The 14985-nt window shown below is 38.4% G+C and overlaps 1 protein-coding gene across 1 annotated transcript; it reads left to right on the top strand.

Moving 5' to 3' along the window:
* The first annotated feature begins 7167 nt into the window (after positions 1–7167).
* Positions 7168–11778, top strand: LOC111539246 (lymphotactin). The gene is made up of 3 exons (XM_026447752.2): positions 7168–7395; positions 10486–10600; positions 11473–11778. The coding sequence occupies exons 1-3, from the start codon at positions 7335–7337 to the stop codon at positions 11639–11641; spliced, it is 345 nt and encodes a 114-aa protein (XP_026303537.1). The 5' UTR covers positions 7168–7334; the 3' UTR covers positions 11642–11778.
* The last annotated feature ends 3207 nt before the right edge of the window (positions 11779–14985 follow it).

Here is a 14985-nt window from a genome sequence, read left to right on the forward strand (position 1 = left end):
TATATATAGTCCACTGCATGAATGAATGAATGACTATATATAGTCCACTGCATGAATGAATGAATGAATGTATTTGTATATAGTCCACTGCATGAATGAGTGAATGACTTTGAGTGAATGATTTTAATAGAAGGATTTCAGATATTACATCGTACTCCTAGTAGTGTTGCTTTAGGCCAGGAGGGATCTTGGTGGCGAATTGAAAATCAAAGTATGAAATTCCACTTTTCTTCACAGCATCCACTGGCAGTGCCTACTAAACTCTGCTTAGAAACCTCTGGGAGTGTGCTCAGGCCACTGGTTCAATTTATATTACATACTATTCTCTCTCTTTCTCTCTCTCTCTCTCTCTTCTCTTTCTCTTTCAATTAACCTGAAGTTGAAGATAAAAATGTATCCACAAACTACCCAATTTCCTTAATTTCACTTCCTTAATTGCATTCTTGTCTGACAGACTCTGTGGTCCCAGGTACAAGGCAAAAGAGAAAGAGCTTCACACATTGCAAATGTACAATAAATCTCCAGCCATTGAATGCTGTAGAAAGACTGTGAAATGATATACATAAGCATATTTACCTAGAGAACTGTTTGGAAGAAGGTCCATCTATTATGGTTAAGTGGTTTTCTCTGGGTAGTGGACTTTGGGTGAATTGTACTTTCTTAAAAACCTTTTCTGTAGTGTCTAGATTTTCTTTACAGTAACCATACCGTTTTTCTAAGAGAAAATATAAGAACACTATTTTAATTTAGGGAAAAAAGATGTACAATTTAAGAGATGTACTGCAGGCATGATTCAAAGAAAATAATAATCACAGTAATCTTGCTTTATTTTTATCCTTTAGAAACTTGAACTTCAAGTGCACCCTCAGATTAATCATAATCGTATTGCTATGACAGGTCATGCTAGACCTCATCTGCTCTTTGTTTCAGGCACTGATTCAGATTACATTTCCCAGATGGAACTCCATTCTCTATTCTCCCACTCTGTCCTTGCTTCTAGATGGACCAGATAACTGGTTCTCACCCATCATGTGAGACCAAAGAATACATATTACTTCTAGATAAGAGGAGGTGTGCCATGCTCTCTCATTCTTCATCCTGAGGCTGGAAGAAAAGGACTCCCAGGCTTTAGGAGATGGTATTATTCAGAGGTGGAAGCAGCCTAAATTCCTGTGTCACTTTCTGGAGGAGAGCATTCAAGACAGATGACTGATTAGGAATATCTACACTGATTGTTTTGTTATTCTAATCTGAATGGCACAATTATACATCATCTTCATTAGTCTACAGGTGACCTTCTTCTACTCAGTTAATTACTTTGTATAATATGCCACCATTAACCTACCTTCAACTTTGGCACTTGAACATTCCAAGTAATTTACATTTAATGCTCCTTTCCTTTGAAATTCTCTAAGTAAATATCTAGGAGCAGGATTCCTGGATCTTCATGGTATGCAAATGCTCAGCTTTACATGACAATGCCAAACTGCTTTTCAAAGTGTTATGCCAATATCCAAAGCCACCAGTAATATATGCTGCTTCACATCCTTGCAAAGTACTGCTATCAGAGTTCTTAATTTTGACCATGTTGAATGGGAAGAAAGTGGGGTCACATTGCAGTCTTGACTTTTGTTTGAATAATTACTAGTGAGCTTAAGGCAAGATACTTCTGACGAAACAGAAGAAGAGGACTTCCCTTACTAAAAATTAGAGTTAAGTTATAAGTAATTACTTAGGTAATGAAGGTAGAATGATGCTTGTGAAGGATGGACAGAAGGACCAGTGGAGCAGAATAGAGACTCTGAAATGGATGCATATATATGTTGGGGCTTCATATATGAAAAGTAGTGTAGGCAAAGGTAGAACTATCCAAAAACCAGAGCTAGAAATGTTGGATCTATAAAGAAAAAAAAAACCTTTGGGTCTCTTTCTCATAGCCCATACAGAAATGAACACCAGAAAAATTGAAAATTTAAATGTCAAATGCAAGACTTTAAAATATTTAGTAGAAAATCTCTTTCTGACTTTACAAAAAAGAAGAATTTATTAAGACACAAAAAGTATTAACCATAAAATAAAAAAAGATAAATTAAACTGTGTTAAAACTATATATTTTTGTTCATCCAATACATCATAAATGTAGTGAAAGATGTACTATAAACTGAGAAAATATTGCAACACCTATGACAAATAATTAGTAAGATGAATATATAAAGATTCCTTACATACCAATAAGAAAAAGACAAATTGCCTAACAGAGAAATTGGAAAATTACCCAAATATGTTTTATAGAAGAAGAAATCTTTATATGGATTGCATATTATGTACGATGAAATACAAAATAACTTTTCAGATGAATTAAGATATTCAGACCAGAAAGTCATAAGAAAGAGAAAACATTGAGTTTCCTTTACTTGTACCCCTCATGCTTCTGTCTTCTTCCCTCAACAATGAATGCTTTCCTTCAAAAATGGATTTTCCCATTCCTCTGTGTGGTCACACATGCATGAGCAGTGTCAATATTCCAGAGCACTGGAGTTTTCAGGTATAAATGTTGATCTTTGCACATGCATATGCTTGCTTACACACTCTTGCACTTACACACCACATATACTTGCGTTTATTCTGGATATAGAAATTGAGCAGCTCCTTTATGCCAGGCATTCTACAGGACTCTGAAGAGACAACAGTGAAAAAGACAAAGAATTCCTGGAAAAAGACAGACAAAAAATCAGCAAGTAAATTGTTATATTTGAAGGTGTTGGGAGTTCTGAATGAGAATAGAATGGCAAAAATAGATCAAATGATACCAGAATGGGCATGTGTACAAAGTTTTAAATTGGGTGATCAGGAAAAGCCACAATGAGCAGCATTTGAGCAAAGAATTGAAGGAGGTGAGGGTATCAGTCATGCTTACATCTTGAGGGAAGAGAGCATCAGGCAGAAGAAACAGTAAATGCAAAGGCTTGGAGTCAGGAGCAAAATTGACATGTTTGAGAAACAACAAGGTGGCCACATGGTTACAGTGATGTAAGAGGGGTAGAGAACAGCAGGGGAGGATGTCAGAGAGTGAATGGGAGAGAAGAGGACAGGGCATAGGCACTTGTAAGCCCTTGCAAAGACTTTGAATTTAACTCATAAGAATGGAGAGTCATCAAAGGATTTTGAGGAGAGAAACTATGTTTTCTAATGGTCACCTTGGTACGTGTGGTCAGTTGAGGCAAAGGTGGAAGCAGGAAGAACAGTTAGGAAGCTATTGCATGACTCCACTAATCCAAGTGAGAGGTGATGGTGATCTGGCATAGCGTGGTTTGAGGGTAGCGAGAAGTGTTTAGGTTCTATTTTGAAGATAGAGAGCCTGCAGTATTTGCTGATTGTTGTAACAACTATGAGAAAGAGAAGAGTCAAGGATAAAAAATATTTGTTATGGCAAGCATGCCTCAACTGATTGTTGTCAACCAATGTACACCCATTAGCAGGTCATGCCCACTTTGCACTAGGTTTCTACTTTCTTATCTGTTATTTAATTCTTCCCAAATGAGATTTTAGTGCATGCTTTGACAAACTGAAAGTGAACAATTCATTCGGAGAGTTTAACAAATTCCATATCATTATGCTAAACAAAAATTCAGCCACTAGTCAAATTGTCGATTTGATTGAAAACATGCGAAAGTCTCAGACACAATCTCCTGAGTTCACACCTTTATGTTTTACTTCTTTTCACTATTTATTTTATTTTAAAAAAGTGATGGATAAAATTGTATGTATTTATGTGTAAAAGATGATGTTTTAAAATGTATATACATTGTAGAATGACTAAACCTAGCTAATCAATGTATGCATTACCTCACATAGCTATCATTTTTTGTGAGGAGAATACATTACCTCTCAGCATTTTTCAAGAATACAGTATATTTTTAATTACAGTCACCACGTTGTATCTCTTGAAATTATTCCTTCTATCTAACTAAAATTTTGTATTCTTTGACCAACATCTCCCCAACCCCACCCCACTCTTCTCAACTGCCCCAGCCCCTGGTAACCACCATTCTACTTTGTATTTCTATGGAATCAACTTGTTTAGATTACACATATGAGTGGGATCATGCAGTATCTGTCTTTCTGTGACTGGCTTATTTCACTTAAAATAATGCCTTCCAGGTTCATCCATGTTTTGGCAAATGATAGGATTTCCCCGTCTTTTCTTTTGGCTGACTAGTACTCCATTGTGTATATGTACCACATTTTCTTTATCTATTTAGGTGGATTTTTGGCTAATATCTTGGCTATTATGAGTAATGTTGCAATAAACATGGGAGTGCACATATCTCTTTGATACAGTGATTTCATTTCCTTTGGATATATACCCAGTAGTGTGACTGCTGGATCACATGGTAGTTCTATTTGGAATTTCTTGAGGAACCTCTACGTTTTTCATACTAATTTAAATTCCTGCCAACCGTGTACAAGAGTTCCTTCTTCTCCATATCCCTGCCAACACTTGTTATCGTTTGTCTTTTTGATCACAGCCATTCTAACAGGTGTAGGATGATACCTCATTACGTTTTTTCAAAAAAAATTTACATTTCCTTGATGATTAATGATGTTGGACATTTTTTCATACACCTGATTGCTATTTACATGTTTTATTTTGAGAAATGTCTATTTAAGACTTTTGCCAATTTTTAAATTGTGTTGTTTACTTGCTAATGAGTTGCTTGAGTTCTTTATATATTTTACATATTAATTCCTTATCAGATGTATAGTTTGTAAATATTTTCTCCCATTTCGTAAGTTGTCTTCTACCTCTGTCGATTATTTCCTTTGCTGTGCAGAAGCTTTTTAGTTGGATGTAATTCTGTTTGTTTTTGCCTTTGTTTCCTTTATTTGCTTAGACCAATGTCATGAAGCATGGCTTTATGTTTTTAGATGATCATCTTTCACTTAATGCACAATCATTGTAATTTTGGCATTTTAAAAATAATTCATTTATTAAAAAACTAATTGTTGAGCAATTATTATATACCAGGCTTTCTGCAAGTGCCAGTGATCCAGAGATAACAAGGGAATCTCCTACTCTCAAAGAGCCTGCCATCTAGTGGGAGATGCAGGAATGTAATTGAGTAGAATAGAATGAGATTAGCTGCAGAAGAGCCTTGAGAACAGAACAAAGTTCTAAGAGAACATAAAGGGGTGGCATAACTTAATTTTATCAAAAAAATTCAGGAAAACTTGTACAGAGAGGAGGAGTTTACAAGTAACTATGTAGGGAGCTGTCATGGGTATTCCAGTTAAAAGAAACATGTGAGGAGCATAAAAGAGGCTGGCCTCTTTTATGAAAATAAAATATGAGATTATGAAAATATGAGAAAATATTTATAAAAGAGGCTGGCCCACTGGGTTGGCTACACATGTATGTGTTTGTTAAGGTTTGGGAGTGTGTGAGTGAATGGTGGAAGGAAAAGCAGTACTGAAAGGAAAAGCAGTACCAGATCTTGAGCATTATATATGACAATACAAGATTTGCAATTAATCCTGTAGGCAATGGAAGTTAGCAAAGAGGTTCTCAGTAGGGAAATGGCATGATTAGATTGAGGCTTTTGGGTGATCACTCTGGCAAAGCTGCAGAGAACAGACTGAGAGGAGGCCCTAGACTGGGAAACCACTTAGTCCACTGCAATTGGCCTAACATTTGAGCAGTGTGGGAAGAAAGGAGTAGACATCTCAAAGAACTACTCAAAAGGTATACTTAGTCCAGTTTTGTTGAGAATGAATGACACGTGGGTAGATAGCAATGAGTCTAAGATGCTCCCTATATATCAGTATTTGGAAATTAGATGGAAGAGAACACATTGCTCCATGCTAAGGACTAATATGAGGAGAAGAAGTTTGAAAAGAAGATATGTCCAGTGTTCAAGGAGTGATTGTGTAGTAAGGTAGAGATCATTAAAGAGCCAATTTGAAGTTTAGAATGAAGTCTGGGTGAAAAATCAAATGCGATTAGTGGAAAGTCTCTTAGAGGTTAACCTATAATTTTTACGAAAACATAGGAATTTATTTTCATATTCCTAATAGCAAATGCAGAACATTTAACTACACGTATATTTAATAAATACATTTTTTATGTACCTATGTAAAGTAAAGAGCAACCACCATACAACAAACTCAGTGGCAGAAAAGTTCCAGTGCAATCAGTATATTTAAATTCTAGTGGGAGCATTGCAAATTAAGATTACATCTGGGGAGACTATATGGCAATATATAATAAGAGCTATAAAGATGATCATATCATTTTACCCAGTAATCCTACTCCTGGTTATTAAAGGGAAGTAATTCAGTATATATTAATGAAACTGACCTTATAGTTCTGATCTTTATAATAAGTTACCAGAAAAAGGTTTAACGTGTATGTGTGTATATTTACTTGAAGTTGAAATATGAAGGCTAAAAAAAGGGAAGATATTTAAATTGGTGTTAAAACAGCATTTAAAATGACCACAATTATGAGAACACATGTATGCCAATACAGATTCACTGGAAAAATATTAAAAATGGAAACTGTCAGATGGTAAGATTATAGATCATTTTATTTCCTTTTTATTTGAAATAAGTTGGTACAGCACAACTTTTCAAAAGCTTCTATAAATGTGTATGTCAAGTTGTAATAAAGCAAACATATGCATATAGACATGCTTAAACAGTTATTGTTTCCTGGGTACCTGGGGAGATTGGGATGAAGAAAGGGGGGCAACTTGAATGAAGGTGGAGGAGAAAAATGAGAAAAAAGAAAGCAAAGGATCGAGAAGCTCAGTGTGGCAGCAGCCTCTCTTCCCCTCCTGAGAGAGTCAAAGGGTGGCACAAGGGACTCATGATCCATGGCTGTGGAAGCCTCATGTCACACTGGATGTCACATGAGGTGGGATGGAACACAGTGACCACTCCGCCTCATTTCCTTTACAGTTTCCGTGCTGGGCCATGGCAGTGAACAGCCTTCAGGCATGTCTACAGCGGAAGATCTGAATTCAGGCTGGTGGCAGGAGACAACACAACCACATTTTCTTCTATGCATACATTTGGTTTCATTGACACATTAACCACAGACAAAGGGTTAAAGGCCACAAGGCGTTAGGTTAGTATGAACAGGGAAAAGGGACTTTTTTTTTTTTTTTAAGAAAATAAAAAGCATCAGTATTGCAAAGACTTTCCATGATCCCACACCCACCTAGAAAGCCCCTCTCACCGCAGGAAGTGCGCTGACCATTGGAGGAATAAAAGAGGTCCTCAAAGAGCCTGATCCTCACTCTCTCCCTGCACAGCTCAGCAGGACCTCAGCCATGAGACTTCTCAGCCTGGCCCTCCTTGGCATCTGCTGTCTCACTGCATACATTGTGGAAGGTAAGTCGAGAAGCTGTCTGTGAGATAAAGAACAGGGAGGCAAAGCAGGTGGGCACACATTTTGGGTTTGACTCAGGTTTTGACTGAAGCAAACTGCTTTCCCCAGGCGAGCCTTAAACTTCCCATGTTCAAAAAAGGAATGATGATTTTGACTGTAGGGGCCTTCGTAAACTCTCAGAACAGGGAGAATTTGGTTAGTATCTGGGCTCCTACTTTTCCTAATTAGGTAATTTTGGGTACATTTCTTAACCACTCAGGGCCTATGCTTATTTATGTATAAACTGAATAGAATAACAGACATGATCACCTGAGATTAAGATTCAATAAATACTATGGGTTATTTATTTAATAACATCAGATTTCCTTGGAAACAGTAATTTTTTGATTAATGTTGGCTATGGATTAGAGGTGATGATTATAAATGCATTTGTAGCTTTTGCCCATTTAATATATTGTTTGATAAATTATCAAAATCTTTGAGAGTTCAGTTGCAATGTGGGGATGTATCAGAGGATGTATGCTCTGGAGCAAATCAATGTTTTCAATACAAAACTAAGTCCCACATGACTGGAAGTTCAAACCTTCATGTCCAGAAAATCAATATTACCTTCAAGTACATGGGGGACTCTGTTAGTAATGCCATGAATATTACTATTTATGAGAAATTTTCTCTATTTGTAAGAGACCATACAATAATAACTACTAACAAATAGGTCAGCAACTTATACACAGTTCAATAAACCTGCAAGACACATCCAGGTAAGATTCAGCTATACTGAGCCCTCAGCTGAGCATTCAGTAGATATTTCTTGAAGGATTACTTTTTCCTATGACTGGAGTGAATTTGTCTACTTATTTGTGTTCTAATTGGTAGACTTAATACTTAGACTATGACATCATAACTTAATAATGGGTCCCCAAGGGCTTCCATGACTAAAGGTTGCTGTCTGGAAGTCCTTGAAATTGTGTACAAAACAAAAAAATATTGATGAAAACAAAAAAGTTTGATTACTGCATTAGGCCACATGTTGCTACCTGGCTGGCATTTTGCTGAGACAATGGGCATACCATCTGAGGGAGATTCAGATCTGGAGTAGGGGAAAGGAGCTCTGTTAGAGGCTGAGAAGAACTGCAGACACTGGTCTCAAATTCCCAAGTTTTCTAGCTGAAGGAGCTCTATAAGTCCCACTGGTGCTTAGCTTCTTACTTACAAAAATGAGGCAAACAGTCTCTGCTTTGATTCAACTCTGCAACCTGAGTGAAGGTGGTATTTTAAAGAATAAAACAGACACACAAACATTGCTGAGAATAAGGAAAAGGCTTTGTGGTTTCAAGTATAACAGGATTCCCTGAGTCTTGGGAGTCCATTTCAGATACTTCACAGAGAGAAATATTGTTTCTTAAATATGAGAGAAACAGAGAAAAAGCCTAGATTTTTCCTCTTTCATTGGTTGCAGAAACAATTCAGCATTAAAAATATATTGGCAAAGGTAGAGGGTAGGGATGTGCAGACTGGCACTGAGAGTGAAGGAGAGGAGAAGGAATGATGAAGAAAAGCACACTGTGAACACTCTTTGTTTAGTTCCATGCTTTAGAAAATGCCTTCTGATATTAGCAACACTACAGACCAATCTTGGTCATTATCAGTGGTTACTTTAGATGCTTTTTAGCTGCCTATTTCTCTGGGAAGCAAAGACCAGTGTCTACAGTTAAGGAGAAAATCAGCACTTAGAAACTTTGACTAGATTTTACCCAACCCTTAACAGTATTAATTCTCCCAAGTTAGTTTTCTTTTGCAATGTTAGAAGTTCTCTAAACTCAATAGTTTAATTCCCTTGGGCCATTACTATTGGGTATGAATATTTTAGGGCTGACTTCCATTTACATATATCTTACCCTTTATCATTTATTAATTTTTTTGAAGGCGAGTGTTTATTATTTTTATGTACAGAAAACTCAACAGTGTACATTTAACCCAGTTTAGTGGCAAGTTCCTCAGCCTTTGCTATTTCCAGCTTGGCAATGTGAGCCACAGATTTTGGACTCAGGACATTGCAGATCTCATCATATCCATCATTGTAATTGGTCCTGATAGCTTCCACCAGCTTAGCCAAAGCTCCTTTGTTTTCCTGGTTAACCTGTGTGAAGGCGACAGTGTGCTTCCTGTGGACCGGATGTCCCAGTCGTGCCTTCCTTCTCCTTGATAATGCAGTAAGGGACCCCTTTTAGGACACAGGACAGGCAGAAAGATAACCAGCTTGATGGGGTCCACACCAGGTGCAATCACTACCAGCTGAGGCTTCTTGTTTTCCAGCAAGGTGGTGATGGTGTTAACCCCTGCTCAAAGAACAGGTGATTTCCTAGTGGGGACACCCCCTTTGCCAGCAGGTTTCTTCTCAGCCTGGACCAACAGTCTCTGCTTCTTCTCTTGCTTTGTCTCTGGTCAGTACTTGTGGATCAGCTTAAGTGGCTGAGTAGCTGTTTGGGGGTCTAAGGCCTGAGTGAACTGGTTAATGGCAGAAGGTACTTTCAGCAGCTTGTAGAAGATAGCCTTCCCCCACTGAATGTTACCTTGCCTAGAGTACTCTTCACACATTACTCTGTAATCTCACTTATAGTACTGTAACATGTTGCACTATTTGAAATGATCTTTTCTGTTTACCTGTCTGTTGCCTGGCTCCCTCATTAGAAGAAATGCTCTATGAAAACAGGGATAAAACGTCTGTCTTAATAAAACATGTGGGACACAACAGGCACTGTTGTATAAATGAATGAATGAGTGTCACTGGGACATTTACTAGCTGTCCCAAATGTCTAAGTGAAAATATACACAGAGATGGGAAAACATCTTGTTTTCATTTCAGCATGAAATTCCTGAAACAATTCTATTGATTGAGGTTTTAAATTAGTCAAATATTTACTAAGAATCTGTGATGGGCAAGAGATTCAGGATGCCTTTCAATCATCTCTTCCCCCAAAAAGCAAATGGCCTTATATTCTCACAACATTCTTAGAGTAATTTAATAGGTGATTGTTCCTATGATTTTGATAATAGCTTAATTTTTCATTGTCTGTTTTTTTTCTCACCAGGTGTAGGGAGTGAAGTCTCAGATAAGAGTACCTGTGTGAGCCTCACTACCCAGCGACTGCCAGTTAACAGAATCAAGACCTACACCATCAAGGAAGGCTCCTTGAAAGCAGTAATGTGAGTTTGCCTCCTCAGAAGTTGGGCTGGGTGGATATCTAGAGATATGGAAATACAGTATACAGAAATGCTGCCTTCCTCAGGAAAGTAGGCCAACATGGAGGAACAGCTCAGCTTAACTGATAACCTCTTTGTTTTTCCTTATCAATCATGTCTTTATGCAGCCCAACCAAATGGCGATTATTGCAAAAATTGGGCTGCCAAATAAAGGATAGAAGTCCTCCTCTATTTAGCTTAGTGGAAGAGTCTGTTGAATACTATGCATAGCTCTGAGGTCTGGGTTTAGAGATGGCTGGCCCGTGTCAGGGTTTCCCTGCAAGCCTCACTGGAGTTGGGGGTTGTTAGGGTTGAGTTAGGCAGAGTCCCTTGATTATCAGTTGCCATATTTCAACAAAATGAGTCAATGCACAACCTACATGGTCCCTTTTTTCTACCAGAATCTCATTTTTAGAAGTAATAACTCTTCCCAACACATAATTGCAAGCTTTACTCTAAAAAATGAAAATGTAAAAATCAGCTTTTAGTAAAAAAATAAGATGAGTATTTTTAAATTTGAAAAGGAAGAGGGTATGTAATAATGGAACTAGATGGCCTCAAATGTCTTTTTGTTACAACATTTGGTGACATGGATGAGAAAAGGAACCTGTGAATTATGGTGAACAAAGGGGCTGGATACTACTTGCAGATATTTCTCCTTTATGTTAAAATAGATGACAGAAGAAGGGTGCCCATTTATGACCTCATGGCTCTGAAAGACTATTTCTTGCAGTAATTTCTGCACAAGATCTCTTCAAGTCTGCTCTGATCTTAACTCTTGACCCCAAGGCTTTGAGAATGTGGCTAAATTCGTCTGTGTTTTCCTTGCATTACAGTTTTATTACCAAACGTGGCCTAAAAGTCTGTGCTGATCCACAAGCCAGGTGGGTGAAAGACGTGGTCAAGAGCGTGGACAGGAAATCCAACACCAGAAATAACATGATCCAGACCAAGCCAACAGGAACCCAGCAATCGACCAATACAGCTGTGACCCTGACTGGGTAGTAGCCTCTGGCACACTGTCCCTCTCCAGCCAGCCAGCTAGCTCATTTCACTTCACACACTCATGGACTGAGTTTATACTCACCTTTTATGAAAGTATTGCATGAATAAAATTATTCCTTTGTATTTTTACTTTTAAATGTCCTCTGTATTCACTTATATGTTCTAATTAATAAATTATTTATTATTAAGAATAGTTCCCTAGTCTATTCATTGTATGTAGGGAAAGGTAGTATATCATTTGTGTTTGATTTCTGTCCTACTTGTACCTCTCTTTGATGGTAGCTGTAATGGAAGAGATTCTGGCTAGTGTTTATCAGAGGTGAAAGCTATATTGATCACTCTTAGAGTCCAGCTTGTGATTCTTTACACATGAGTCACAAGTTACAGCTGTGACAATGGCAACAATTCGAGATTATTGTAGCTTGCCTCTATAATAGAATTCTATTTATAGAATATGGGAGAAAATAATCCACTCTTCACTGGGTTCCCATTCTGAGGGTTCACTACTCAAAAATTTGCTTCACTCAATTTTTTTTCACCTCTTTGTGTTTTATTTTGGTTTCCTATTAAAGGAATAAAATGATACAACTTGTTCCTTTTTTGTCCCATTAGCAAAAATTAGAATTTTGGTATAAAGAAACTTTATTCAAGTAAAAATAAACACCTTTTGAATTGGACAATAATCTCCCTACCTTATTAGGATTTCTGTACTTGCCATTACTGTAGTTATCATACTTGTTATACTTACTGTGAATAAGCTTTTAATGTTCCAAATGCTGACCCATGCAGCATTTCTGCATGTGATCACAATTTGCAGTAAACTTTTAATTAAATGTTCATCTGGTCACTCAACAGCCCAGATTCATGCATTCTTGTATGCTAAGTAAATCGCTGATTTGTTTCATGCTTAGGGTTTTACTATCCAAGTAGGTGATGATGTATACATTCTGTTCTGTCAGACTCTAAATAGGAAGACCTGACCTTGTCTTGATAGTTTTAAGTGAAAAGTATTGGCTGTTGTTTAGTCCTATGGGGACATTTAGCAATATCAAGAATTTCTAGAGGGTAGACGAAGGCAAGTTGCTCAAATTTTCTTACTTGTAGTCATACAATTAGTGAATCAGAGTGGAAACTACTAAAAAGTTGCCTCCTAGCAAAAGATGTGGTCACCTATCCATGTTCATTGCTGTTTGTCTAAAATAAACTTCAGACATGGTCTTAGAGAAAGCAATCCCTTAATAAGAACAGATAACCTGCTTTATGAGGGTGGAAAAATAACAAAGTCACAAAAGATGAATGGAATGGTTTGTCTCCCAAATGTCTCCCAGTCCCTAAGGATTTATTCGGGATAATAATAATAGGATGTGTGGAAGGATATGGGCAGTGCTTGACTTTTCATTTTATAAGACTGTTCTTTTTCAAAAAAATAATAAATAGTTGTTAAAATATATAACCATAGCTATTTTCTTGATTACAAATATTAGCTCGCTTAATCACACATCAGACCTCGATTAAAGACAAAACAACTGAGGCATAAAAAGGTTAGTTAACTTTCTGAAGGTCCTTTGGTCTGTGAGGGGTAGAGTTTAGATCTGAACTCATGGAAGCTTCCAGGTGTTGACAACTGCGTCATGCTGTCTTCCTCACTTCAGAAGACAATTCCCTTAGGACGAAACCATATGTAAAGAGATGATTCAGGGGTTATCCTTATTTAACCTACAGATTTCATTCATTCATTCATTCATTCATTCATTCATTCAATAAATGTTTACTGAGGGTTTATTATATGCCGGAAACTGAAGACACAGCAGAGTGAACAGGACAAAGTCCCTGCTTTCTCAGACCTCACATTCTGGGAAAATCTTTCTTGTTTCCCTTCCCCAGGAACTCAGCCCACCTATACATTGTTATTGTATGCCTAATGCATTCCAGATGCTTGATTGGGCACTGGAATGCAATGGGGAAACCTTCAGGTGTTTACCCTCTGTGAGTTTACATTGGGGAGACACACAAGTAAGCAAACAATTTCAATGCAGTGTGATATGTGGGATGATGGAGAAAGCAGAGGGTGTGAGCTTTGAACACACAGGAGCAAACCTATCCAGATCTTAGCATGAAGAGAGGGTAGGGATGATCTTCCCTTTGAAAATAGCCTCTATCTTGAGACCAAAAGGATGATTTAGAGTTATGCTGAAGGTTTCAGTGCATTCTAGGCAAAGAAAACAAGCAGCACAGGCAAAGGCCTGCAGGTAAGAGAAATCCTGATGAACTAAGGAAATGTAAGTAGTTTAATATGACCAAGGGACTGTGCAGGCATTAGGAAGTGGGTACAAAAGGTGATATCAGGGAGGCAGAGCAGATATTATGAAGGGCCTTGTCTGCCAGACCAAAGAGCATGTACTTCATTTTAAAGGCTGTGGGAAATGACATGAGCTACCAGGTGGAAGATGGAATGTAGAGGACAAGATAGGAGTCAGGAAGCCAATTGAGAGGGGTCTCTGGAACTTGTGACTTCTGAACTTGGCCTGGCATGGTGCAACACCTTTTACCTTTACTTCATGAGCCTTTACTGCTTAGCCAGGGAGCACATTAGTTACGCATGACTGTGTGACTCACAGTGTGGCTCGGCTGTGCATGCCAAACACCTTGGGCCAGTGACTCCTTTCACCAATTTCCCTGGCTGTAGAGAGCCAGGACTTGGATAGGAGAAAATAGCATTCTTGGAAATCACTTTGTTACTTTCATTATTCATTGGCTAAGCTAAGGTTGGATCTGTTAGAACACAATTGGAGCCAACCACCCAGAGGAAGAACGAGGCTGGGTTATATCAGTGGAGTTTCAGAGATCCACAGACCAAACCTTTTCTAATGTATTCAATGTCCTGAATATCTGTTGAGCACCTGCAGAGCACATGGGCACAGGATCTAGCCTGCTGTCCTGAAGTTTGTGACAGTCATCAAAGCCATTCCCATTTGGATGTTCCAAATGGCCCAGCTCACAGCGTGACTTCCCTTGGAGACCTGCCTGATGTCACCAGCCTAGATGAGCCCCGTCACCCCCATGTGCCTGCTCAGCCCATGGGCTCATCTCTATTACTTGTCCCGACCCGCGGGACAGTCGAACGGGCCCTGGAAGGGGGAGTGGGAATGGAGGAGACAAGAAAACACGAGAAATGGAGACAAGACAAATAGCCTGATCAAGTCTCGTTTAATAATGGTGGTGCGATGCCTTATATAGGCTGGCAGGGGAAGAGGTTGGGCCAGGGCGGTGACGGGGGCCGGGGCTTCTCAAATTACAATTGCGCATGCGCCGTGGGTTTTAATTTTCCCGGGCGCGGGATCGCA

The sequence above is a fragment of the Piliocolobus tephrosceles genome, chromosome 1 (genome assembly GCF_002776525.5).
Source record: "Piliocolobus tephrosceles isolate RC106 chromosome 1, ASM277652v3, whole genome shotgun sequence".
Classification (NCBI taxonomy): Eukaryota; Metazoa; Chordata; class Mammalia; order Primates; family Cercopithecidae; genus Piliocolobus; species Piliocolobus tephrosceles.

Bases quoted from the DNA above. Each gene is read 5' to 3' on its own strand.
- LOC111539246 (XM_026447752.2), top strand. From the start codon at position 7,335: ATGAGACTTCTCAGCCTGGCCCTCCTTGGCATCTGCTGTCTCACTGCA. The intron at 7,396-10,485 runs GTAAGTCGAGAA...TTTTCTCACCAG, and splicing joins CACTGCATACATTGTGGAAG to GTGTAGGGAGTGAAGTCTCA. The intron at 10,601-11,472 runs GTGAGTTTGCCT...CTTGCATTACAG, and splicing joins GGCTCCTTGAAAGCAGTAAT to TTTTATTACCAAACGTGGCC.